General features: G+C 48.6%; 1 protein-coding gene and 1 long non-coding RNA gene across 3 annotated transcripts in view; one reads left to right on the forward strand and one right to left on the reverse strand.

Moving 5' to 3' along the window:
* The window catches only part of NOTCH1 (notch receptor 1), a 42,278-nt gene extending 34,771 nt beyond the window's left edge, over nucleotides 1-7,507 (forward strand). For both annotated transcript variants that reach the window (XM_021543598.3, XM_021543599.3), the window contains exons 27-34: nucleotides 263-411; nucleotides 1,046-1,262; nucleotides 1,590-1,680; nucleotides 1,900-2,065; nucleotides 2,779-3,074; nucleotides 3,348-3,495; nucleotides 3,607-3,704; nucleotides 4,139-7,507. In XM_021543598.3, the coding sequence (XP_021399273.2) occupies nucleotides 263-411; nucleotides 1,046-1,262; nucleotides 1,590-1,680; nucleotides 1,900-2,065; nucleotides 2,779-3,074; nucleotides 3,348-3,495; nucleotides 3,607-3,704; nucleotides 4,139-5,611 (2,638 nt within the window). In that variant the 3' untranslated portion in view covers nucleotides 5,612-7,507. The remainder of the gene's footprint in view (nucleotides 1-262; nucleotides 412-1,045; nucleotides 1,263-1,589; nucleotides 1,681-1,899; nucleotides 2,066-2,778; nucleotides 3,075-3,347; nucleotides 3,496-3,606; nucleotides 3,705-4,138) is intronic.
* A 180-nt stretch (nucleotides 7,508-7,687) lies between these two features.
* Nucleotides 7,688-9,253, reverse strand: LOC110477730 (uncharacterized). Its single transcript, XR_013341113.1, has 3 exons — nucleotides 9,152-9,253; nucleotides 8,993-9,043; nucleotides 7,688-7,756 (listed from the first exon to the last, which is right to left on the reverse strand). It is a non-coding gene; the product is annotated as an uncharacterized LOC110477730 (long non-coding RNA).
* Between the last annotated feature and the right edge of the window lie 1,711 nt (nucleotides 9,254-10,964).

The raw sequence follows: 10,964 nt of genomic DNA on the forward strand, positions 1-10,964 counted from the left end.
AGTGTCTGGGTAATTATAAAACATTGTGAAGCAGAGACTCTCTTCCATTCCTGTAGATAAAGAGCTGGATTTTACAGCATTCACTGAGGCAAATCCAACAGACCTGTGAGCTGCAGGCTTTGGGCCACAGGGGAGCAAAGGGATGGGTTCCCACCTTCTAATTCCCCCTGATGGGGGTTAAAGAGGGAAGGGAGACAGGTCTGGCCCGTGTCCTCAGTGTGGTCATCTCTCCCTGTTCCTTAGTGACTCTTCTCTCTCACAGATCCATTGTCTACTTGGAAATTGATAACCGCCAGTGCATCCAGTCGTCTTCCCAGTGCTTCCAGAGTGCCACCGATGTGGCAGCATTCCTGGGAGCCTTGGCCTCCCTTGGCAACCTGAACATACCCTACAAAATAGAAGCTGTCAAAAGTAAGTACAGCTGTTCACTTGAGGAGGAGGGACAGCAAACACTTGCCAGCCTTCCCCGAGTTTAGTTATTTGTCAATTGGCTGCATTTGAGCAGTTTGGTTTTAATAACCTCATATATATTTTTTTTCCTTTAAGTCTTTTATTTTAAAAAATTGCAAACCCGCTTTATTATTTTTGCTTATTCCAGGTTTTATTTCAAAATCATTATCACTCTAAAAGTTATTAAAAAAAGAAAAGAAAAAGAAAACCCAAGCAGCTCCAATCAATCAGTGACATGCAAGGAGTTGAAGTTTGTATCTTGAAAATCCCCCCTAAATCCTTTTGTCTTAACAGCTCAATGCAAGTGCAATGATTTGAAGTTTGCTAATCCTTTTCCTTAAAGGAGAAAAAAGTGAAGCTGTCTCCTGGTGCAGGCTGCCTTGTGCAGCCGAGAATTTGCCGATAGTTTGCAATTCTGATTAATAGCGTATAAAATGACCTTATTTTTTTTTTTTTTTTGGGGGGGGGGGGGGTGTGCTGATTTAGATCAGACTTAGGTACCTCTATTAACAAATTTTCCTTCATTTCCACTCCGTCCCTGGTTTGCTATGCAGCTTAATGTCTCAGCATCTCTTTGTGCCCCACTGTTTTGCAGGTGAGACAGCCGAGCCCACGAAGAACTCCCAGCTGTATCCTATGTACGTGGTGGGGGCTGCGCTGGTCTTGCTCGCCTTCATCGGGCTGGGGGTGCTGGTGAACCGCAAGCGCCGCAGGGAGCATGGGCAGCTCTGGTTCCCTGAAGGCTTCAAAGTGACAGAGTCCAGCAAGAAGAAGCGACGGGAACCCCTCGGGGAGGATTCTGTTGGGCTGAAGTGAGTAATTCGCTTGCTAAAACCCAGGGATGCTCAGGGCTCTTCTGGGTGAAACCTGCTGGAGTTTTGTTCCCTAGTGCATCTTAGTGGTGTGGCAGGGAGGAGGAGAATCAGGGGTCTTAAAGTTCTGCACGGGGAAAAAAACAGTGTTCCGTATGGTCTGTGCTTTGTAATCTTTTCTGCACTTGGTAAAAAAATGAAATGCAGCCTGAGGGGAACCTCCTGGAAATTGGTTGATTCTTCTTTCAGTTTGTGGCTGTACGTGGACAAACATCACAAACAGTTCCTGCACAGGAGATAACCTTTTCTGTGGTTTTATTTTTAAAGACCCCTCAAAAATGCTTCGGACGGCACGCTGATGGATGACAACCAGAATGAGTGGGGTGATGAGGAGACCTTGGACACCAAGAAGTTCAGGGTAAGCCCTCTGCCACATTCCTGTGCTGCAGGCAGTCAGTCACTCCTGGGTTTGTCACGGAAGGAGCAGAGGGACCCTCAGGGCCCCTCATTGCTGCTCTCAGCTCCTCTGCAAACTTGCCTGTGACAAACACACACCTTGGAGCCTCGCAGAGCTTCCCAGGCTGGAGCTCAGCCCTGGGCTGTTTCCTGGGGTCTCACTCCCTGCTGTTTGCCTCAGTTTGAGGAGCAGGCGATGCTGCCAGACACGGATGACCAGACGGATCACAGGCAGTGGACGCAGCAGCACCTGGACGCCGCTGACCTGCGCATCTCCTCCATGGCCCCGACGCCTCCACAGGGGGAAATCGATGCTGACTGCATGGATGTCAACGTCAGAGGGCCAGGTAAGGACCCCTTGCACTTCTGCACTGGCTGGCAGCTCATGTGGAGCCCTCCCTGAGCCCTGCAGGGAGAGCAGCAGCCCCACAGCCCTCCCTGTCCCTTGCTGGTGCACAGTCACTGCTACGAGCTCTGCACCATAGGGTTGCTGTTGTGTGTGATTTAGAGAGAGACTCTGTCACATTTTGCTTTCCATGAGAGCTCTTCTGTTCCACCTCTGAGGTGGAAATGACAGAAGTACCAATTAAATCACCCAGGTTATCTCTGCTGCTCCTATATTCTCCTCCCACCCAACTTGTACATTTCACAGTCTTCCTTTAAGGTTTTTAACAATGGTTAGTAGAATTAGGTTGAGGTTTTAAAGTTTCCTTTAACAATAGTTAGTAAGAATTTTTAGATTCTTACAAACACTTGGTCTTCCCCATGTCTGTGAAATTGTCCTCTGAAATAATGAAGGTATTTACCATACTCTGTTTGCTTTGAGCAGCCTTCTTACAAACTGCACTTTACATGGAGCAGATGAAATAGAAAAAGCAGCGAGATACCACTGAGGAATTTTAGATCCATATCAGAGGGAGGATATTCGTGTTTGATGTTCAGAACTAGTCGGGAGCTCAGTCTTGGTGCACCCAGGAGAATAAGCATCTTATCGCAGACAGAGCATCTTGGCAGAGGGTAAGAAAGCCTTTTCCCATCCTGAGCTCCCCTGTGCTTTCAGACGGCTTCACCCCGCTCATGATCGCCTCGTGCAGCGGAGGAGGGCTGGAGACCGGCAACAGCGAGGAGGAGGACGACGCTCCCGCCGTCATCTCGGACTTCATCTACCAGGGCGCCAGCCTGCACAACCAGACCGACCGCACGGGCGAGACCGCGCTGCACCTGGCCGCCAGGTACTCCCGCTCGGACGCTGCCAAGCGCCTGCTGGAGGCCAGCGCCGACGCCAACATCCAGGACAACATGGGCCGCACGCCGCTGCACGCCGCCGTCTCCGCCGACGCGCAGGGCGTCTTCCAGGTGGGCGACGCCGCGGCCGCCGGTTTTGGGGTTTTCGGGAGGAAATATCGGTGAGTTATCACGGGGTCTCGTTGTGAGAAATGAAGGCCCTGTTGTCTTGGGGAAGAGCAAAGCAGCAGCCCCACGGCAGCAGCGCTGGACTGGGAGCAGAGCTGGAGGGATGAACCTTTCGGAAAGGGCATTGCAGGTCTTGAGACCTGGACACCTGCAGTGCCTTGCTGTCTGCCCCTCCTAACGTTTGTGTTCCCTCTGCTTTGGCCCTTCTTGTGGCAGATCCTGATTAGGAACAGGGCAACAGACCTGGATGCCCGCATGCACGACGGGACCACTCCCCTGATCCTGGCTGCTCGTTTGGCTGTGGAGGGGATGCTGGATGATCTCATCAACTGCCACGCTGACGTCAATGCCGTGGATGATTTAGGTACTGAGGCAGCTAAAACACCAGTTCACCCAGACATGGGACAAAAGGGCTGCTTGCTGTTGATCTCAGCGCTCTCTGATGTGTGTTGTATTCCATGATTTTCCTCCCCAGGCAAGTCAGCCCTGCACTGGGCAGCTGCTGTGAATAATGTGGAAGCTGCAATGGTCCTCCTGAAGAATGGTGCCAATAAGGACATGCAGAATAATAAGGTAGGATCCCCTAGGGTGATATATGCAAGGGAAGAACCATTTGGGGAGTCCGTTAAAGAGTAATTTCTGGCTAAATTACAAATGTCTGGCACTGAGACTCTGATCTGATTGTTCTGCTGTGAATGAAGTTGGACTTAGCTCAAAGGAGTACTGTGGAATTTGGTTGTAGGGATGATGCTGAGGGGCCATGCAGTGCCTGGTGAGCAGTGTCTTTGTGGCCACCTCAAGCATGTTCTGGGTCACTCATAGGGTTCCTGATTTGATACCAGCACAAGGACATGGCTCAGCAGGGTAGGAACAAGAAGAAGGAAGAGGAGGGGGTGATGGCAGACCATCTCTGCCACCCAACCACGTGGGTGTGGAGCTCAGGGCAGCGTTAGTCAGGAGAATCTGTGAACTCAACCCTAACCAACCAAACCTTGCTGGCTTTCCAGGAGGAGACCCCACTGTTCCTGGCAGCCAGAGAAGGGAGCTACGAAACCGCCAAGGTGCTGCTGGACCATTTTGCCAACCGGGACATCACGGACCACATGGACCGGCTGCCGCGGGACATCGCCCAGGAGCGCATGCACCACGACATCGTGCGCCTGCTGGACGAGTACAACCTGGTGCGGAGCCCCACGCTGCACAACGGCCCCCTGGGGGCACCCACCCTGTCCCCCCCGCTCTGCTCCCCCAACAGCTACATCGGCAACCTCAAACCCGCCGTGCAGGGCAAGAAGGCCAGGAAGCCGAGCACCAAGGGGCTGAGCTGCAACGGCAAGGATGCCAAAGACCTCAAAGCCCGGAGGAAAAAGTCGCAGGATGGGAAAGGGTGTCTGCTGGACAACTCGGGTGTGTTGTCGCCTGTGGACTCCCTGGAGTCGCCGCACGGGTACCTGTCGGACGTGGCCTCTCCCCCGCTGATGACCTCTCCGTTCCAGCAGTCGCCTTCCATGCCTCTGAACCACCTGCCGGGCATGCCCGATGCCCACCTGAGCATCAACCACCTCAACATGGCGGGCAAGCAGGATATGGCCATGGGCAGCTCCAGCAGGATGGGCTTCGACTCGGTGCCCCCGCGCCTGTCCCACCTGCCCGTGTCCAGCCCCAGCACGGGGATGAGCAGTGCCCCCATGAGCTTCTCGGTGGGCAGCGGGGCCAGCCTGAACGGGCAGTGTGACTGGCTCAGCCGGCTGCAGAACGGGATGGTGCAGAGCCAGTACAACCCCCTGAGAGGCAACCTGCAGCCCGGGGCGCACCAGCAGCCCCAAAACCTGCAGCACGGCATGATGACCTCGCTGCACAACGGGCTGCCCACCACCAGCTTGTCGCAGATGATGAGCTACCAGGCCATGCCCAACACCCGGCTGGCGTCCCAGCCTCACCTGATGCAGAGCCAGCAGCTCCAGCAGATGCAGCAGCAGCAGCAGCAGCAGCAGCAGCAGCTCCAGCAGCCCAACCTGCAGCAGCCGCCGCAGCAGCAGCCGCAGCAGCCGCCGCAGCAGCACCACAACCCCAGCGGCTCCAACGGGAGCGGCCACCTGGGCCAGAATTTCCTGGGTACGGAGCTGAGCCAGGCCGAGCTGCAGCCGGTGAGCGGCAGCGCCATGGCCGTGCACACCATCCTGCCGCAGGATTCCCAGATGCTGCCCACCTCCCTGCCCTCCTCCCTCGCCCAGCCCATGACCACCACGCAGTTCCTGACCCCTCCTTCCCAGCACAGTTATTCCTCCCCCATGGACAACACGCCCAGCCACCAGCTCCAGGTGCCCGACCACCCTTTCCTCACGCCGTCGCCGGAGTCGCCGGACCAGTGGTCCAGCTCCTCTCCTCACTCCAACGTGTCCGACTGGTCCGAGGGCATCTCCAGCCCTCCCACGAGTATGCAGTCACAGATGGGACACATCCCCGAGGCCTTCAAGTAAAAAAAAAACACAAAAAAAGGTGTTTTAGAGACGCTCACTGCGAGCCAGAATCTCCCTCGCAGGAGGGAGATTTTTTTGGGTTTTTTTTTAAAAGGACGTCGGATGCTTTTATTAAAGGATCTTTTTTAAATATGTTTTTATAAAAAAGGAAAAAAAGAAAAGAAAAAGACAAGTTGATTCCTTTTTTTTTTTTTAGTATTTATTTATGTACTTTTTATTTTACATGAGAACACTGCCTTTTTATTTATATGTTCTATTGTTAAGAACTCAGTGTGGGACACCAGTTGTGTTTCGAGAAATCAACAAATTAGGTTTTTATAGGACATTCTGTTTTGTTTGGGGGGGTTCACTGTGTTTGATTTGAGAGGAAATGTTTATGTAAAGCTATAAGCAACGATTTGTGATTCTGAAATGCCATTAATTTATTCTTTTTCTCTTTCAATTTAGAAAGAGAGGTGAGAAAGAAGAGGGGAAGGAAAAAACTGACTAAAAATACCACTCCTTAAGGGGAAAAAAAAATTAAGTATGGACAAATTTTTAAAATGTACTTTAAAATGTTTCCTTTGCAATTATATGAGAGGACATTTTATGGTACCAGTCATGAATCTTTGTTTAAATTTCAGTATTATATAGTTGTACATTTGCCTTGATAACAGAAATTTTTGTTCTCTCTTGTTTTTATATATATAAAAATATATATATTTAAATGATTTTTATGATCTAAAAAAAAAAAAGAAAAAGAAAAGCAGGATTATAGACCTGTAAGAACAGTTTCTAAGCTAAAAATAAACCCTACAAAACATGAATACTGTCCCCCATCAAAAAGAAATGTATTTACCAAACTTCCAAGAGAGCAAGCCCATAACTATGGAGTATATACACAAAGGAGACTTAATTTTACTTTGAATATCTTTACTGGTTTTTTTGTTTTGCTTTCGTGTTTGAGTAACTGTTTGAAGAAATAAATGCCAATATAAACTTTGTAAACCACATCCTTATTTTAAGGATGGGCCTGCCTATTTTTTAGAAGAAGGCGTGTCTGGCAGTGCAGACACCCCGAGTGAGATTACAAAGCATTATCACCCTGCCAGCCCCGCTCCTCTGGCAGAGCCCCCACTGGGTGCCCAGTGGGATGTGCTGCTGGTTTTGGTGGGAGGCTGGACTGGCCAAACTGGAGGGCGAGGGGCCAGCACAGCTGTGCTGTGAAACGTTGACATTTTGTTCTGTGACGTTAGCCTGGAGTGATGCATCTTTTTTTATATTGGTGTGCACTCTTTCTGTGTATCATGTAAAATATAGTATAAGCCTGTGGCAGATTTAATGTTTGTAAATATGGGGTGGGGTTTTTTTTTGGTTTTTGGTTTTTTTTTTTGGTTTGGGCTTTTTTTTTTTCAAGAAAAGGTGGATTTTGTTTCAAAAATCTAAATGAGCAAGTCTTAAATATATCATAAATATATCACCTTATAGAGGTGTTGGAATATCACTCACTCGGGTGCAAAAGCAAGCAGACACCCCAAAATTAGATAACGTGTATGGGACAGGCAGATAGAGAGCAGTTAATCAAGAAAACCTAAGAAAAGGGTTCCTTTTCCTCATTCCTTTCTATTAGAACACCAAATAAAATGGATATTTCTCAAGGCACAGCGCCTTCCTGAGCACTCATCTTAGTTAACATTTCAGACCATTGTTATTGTGACACGCCTAATATGAGTGATAAAAACATCACGTGGTGTTGAATCTTCCTATGTTTTATAAACTAGAGTGTAGTTTAAGAAAAGATATCTTCTGTAATAAAGTTATCTACATGCAAAGTTGTAGTTTGCAAAAATGATGTATTTTTTTTGGTTAACTGATTTGCAATAAATGATGCTTCTGGGCATCTAGATTTTACTAAAACTGGAACTTGGTGTTTCTGTTACGGGTCAGTTGAATTCTGGATTTCAGAGCTGCTTCTTGCACAGAGGACTGGAGCTTCCTCACCATCTTGTTCTCTGTGTAAAAAAAAAAAAATCAGAGAAGAGCTTTGGACAATGAAAATTTCTCTTTAATTTCTGCTAAACTCTCACTGATTTGAGATACCTGAGCAAGGTTCTGCCCATTTAGCTCTTCACCTGCTTTGGTATCCTCAGGCCATCGAGTCAAGATCTAAAAGGGGAAACATGGAAAAATTGTTTTAAAGAATGTCCCTCATGCATCTCCAAAAAACCCAGGAACAGCAGCACCAGAGGGAGAGTTTTACTTGCGTCACTCTGGGCACAAACACCACCCAGAAATGTTTGCTGTCCTTGCTGTGCTCAAGATTTTTAAGGTAATTTCATTTCATTTCATTTCATTCTTTCTCTACCCCACAGGGACTCTGCAGTGCAAATGCAGCTGCAAAGTCCCCAGATAACTGGATATAAATAGTGGAGCTGTTGCCCTCCTCCCAAATCACATAAGCCTGGAATGCTGGTATTTTCCACTCGGTGGCTGGGGAGGGAGAGGGTTTGTGTGTGTGTCCATCCCCAGATAGATCCAGGGCCACCAAACACCTGCTGTACAACTGGTGCTGTAACAGTGGCGTTTTATTTGATTTTCTATTTTATTTTATTGTATTTTATTTCACAGCAGTGAAATGCATCTTCAGAGGTCAGGGATGTGCCATTATTCCAGGAAAGAGAGCCTCAAACTCCATGGAAAGGAGTGTTTTAAGGGAGAACAAAACCTGTCTTCCACCTGAGAAACGTGGATTCAACACCCAGAGGGACATCCTGGAGGGAGCTGGGCTTCCCAGGGATGTGTCACCCCCTTCCTGTGCCTGCATCCCATCTGGAATGCACCAAATGGAGTTTGTCTGCCTCCAGCGTGACTCACACATGAGCTGCTCAGGAATCCCACACTGCCCAGCCTTCCAGGCTTCTCCCACACATTCCCACCCCAAAACCAGCCCAGCACGGCCCCGCTGCTGCCAGTGGGGCTGGGACATCCCAAAGTGAGGAGGCCTTAGAAGGATCCTCTCTGCCTCATCCAGAGTGAAACTGAGGCACTCGTGGGCAAGGCAGAAATTTGGCCTGGAATAGATGAAAAAAAAAAAAAAATGTTTATGAGGACATGGAAAACAATGTGACATTGCAAGAGGCAGCACATGTGGGCTCGTTTAACAAGAGGGGATGCAAAGCAGGGGATTTTCCATATCAGAGGGACAGGATGAGGAAAGAGGGGGGCTAAATACCATGGAAAGAAGCAAAGGGATGGATATTAATTAATTGTCCACAAGGTAATTCAAACTAGAAATCAGCAAAGGTTTTTAAGGAGTAGGAGAGAAAGGATGCAAAAATTTAGGTTTTAAGTGCTTAGCCCCAAATTACTTTGCTTTATGAAGGCATCTGGTGACCAACCAACCTGTGGGTACATGAGATGATTGTGGTGTCACAGATCCAGCTGGGATGGAGGCTAAATTAAAGGAGAAACAAGAGAAATGGCCCCAGTTTCAAACTCTCCTGTCACACTTAAGGCTTCTTCCCACACCAACCAACCCACGCTGCCCCACCACAAGCTCACCTTCGCCTCGTGCAGGTGAAGATTTTTGGGAGCTGAATTTGAAGCTCTCCCAGCACCAGAAGATGCCAAGGAGTGACTGGATCATGGCAAGCACGGCTGTCTCAGCATTCCAGGTGAAAAAGGCACCAAAATCACATCCTGCTCCGAGGGAAGGGTGCCGGAAAACAAGATTAGCACCGGCTATTGCCATGGCAGGTATGTTGGTGCTCTGAGGAATCCCTGCACCTGAACTATTTGTTTACCTGCTGGAGGGCTTGTTTTTTTGTTGGGTTTTTTTTTTTTTTTTTCATTCTTTGTTTTCATTATTCCTGCTCAATTAGATGGGACATTTAGAAACTGCTACTCTGTATTGCTTCTCCCTCCAGGCTGTCGGTGTTTGCTCGCAGCTGCTCCAGCCCTGATTGAGGAATTGTTGCTGAAGCTGAAATCAGCCCCTGAAGAATGTGCAAAAGGAGCCAAATTCATCTCGGGCTTAAAATCAAACAGGGGTTAATGTGGCTGGGGTAGTCTGAATAATCACAGCAACTGGATGAGTAAATAAATAAGACTCAGGTTGTCCAGTTGGCTATCATGGTGCAGAATGCTAGTAAGGGATAGAGATACTCTCCTTTAGCCTTTATCCACGTTTCTAAACTCAAAGAATGATCCTTTTCATAGCAAGCCCGTGGGGCAAGGTCGTGTTTCTGGTTGTGTGCAACCTGAAGACTGAATAAATTACCAGAAAAAGGTCAGAATTGTTTGTGTTGTATCCCAGGTGAGCTGAGGAACAGAGCAGCTGTGGCTGCCCTGGATCCCTGGAAGTGTCCAAGGCCAGGCTGGACGGGGCTTGGAGCACCCTGGGATGGTGAAAGGTGTCCTTGCCCTGGCAGGGGGTGGAATTTGATGATTTTTAGGGTCATTCCCAAACCATTCTGCGATTCTGTGAAGCAGAAGAGAAGGACACACGCTGTCCTCACTGGCAGGGATTTTCATTTATAATGGGTCACTCAAGTCCAGAACTACTGCTGAGTACAGCAAACCAGCTAGAAAACATCAGGTTAAAAAGGGATTGCATGCTTTAATGTAGAAATTCTTTATAATCACGTGTTTATCAGGAGAACAGCAAAGGTGAGATCCATTGTTGGTGTTTGCATCATGTCCCCCTATATAAGGGGGTTAAACATGTAACATAAATATCTAACTATAGACACAGATGTCAGCTATTGATGCTATTTAGCACACAAAAAGCCAATCGAGCTAATTAAAATCATGTTTCCTCAGATTACACCTGTTGGGGGAAATATCAAGGGAGAAGCAGGGCTTCATCTGCAACTCCTGCCTGCGCAGGGAAATGGTGTTTGACAAGCTGGTTTTTAAGAATGTTCCTACAAAAGAGGGAGATGAAAGGCACTTAAAAATCACAGCGCTGCCTCTGGTTCCCACACCAGCATCAAAGGCTGCTTCCCCTGCTTGGCCAGGGCTTTGAGGATATTTCTCTGCTTTAATGATCCAGCATGCAGGAACAGCTCTGCACTGATAGTGACCCTTGATTAAGATGTTTGTTTAGGTTGCTCGTGTTTTCCTCTCCAAGGCTTGTTGTTGGGTGCAGGGTGTGACAGTGTCCGTGCTGGTGGGTGACAGGCATTCTTCTGGTGGCTGGAACGGGGGTTCACCCCCCTAAAAAAGCTTCGTGTTTGTGTAAAATGGAGCTGCAACTCGCAGGGCCACGAAGCTGGTGCAGGGTCCGGAGCACCCAGAGAGGCTGGGGGGGCTCAGCCTGGAGAAAAGGAGGCTCAGGAGGGAATGTTTTGCGTTGCTTCTGCGCTTTTGATTC

The sequence above is a fragment of the Lonchura striata genome, chromosome 22, assembly GCF_046129695.1.
Source record: "Lonchura striata isolate bLonStr1 chromosome 22, bLonStr1.mat, whole genome shotgun sequence".
Classification (NCBI taxonomy): Eukaryota; Metazoa; Chordata; class Aves; order Passeriformes; family Estrildidae; genus Lonchura; species Lonchura striata.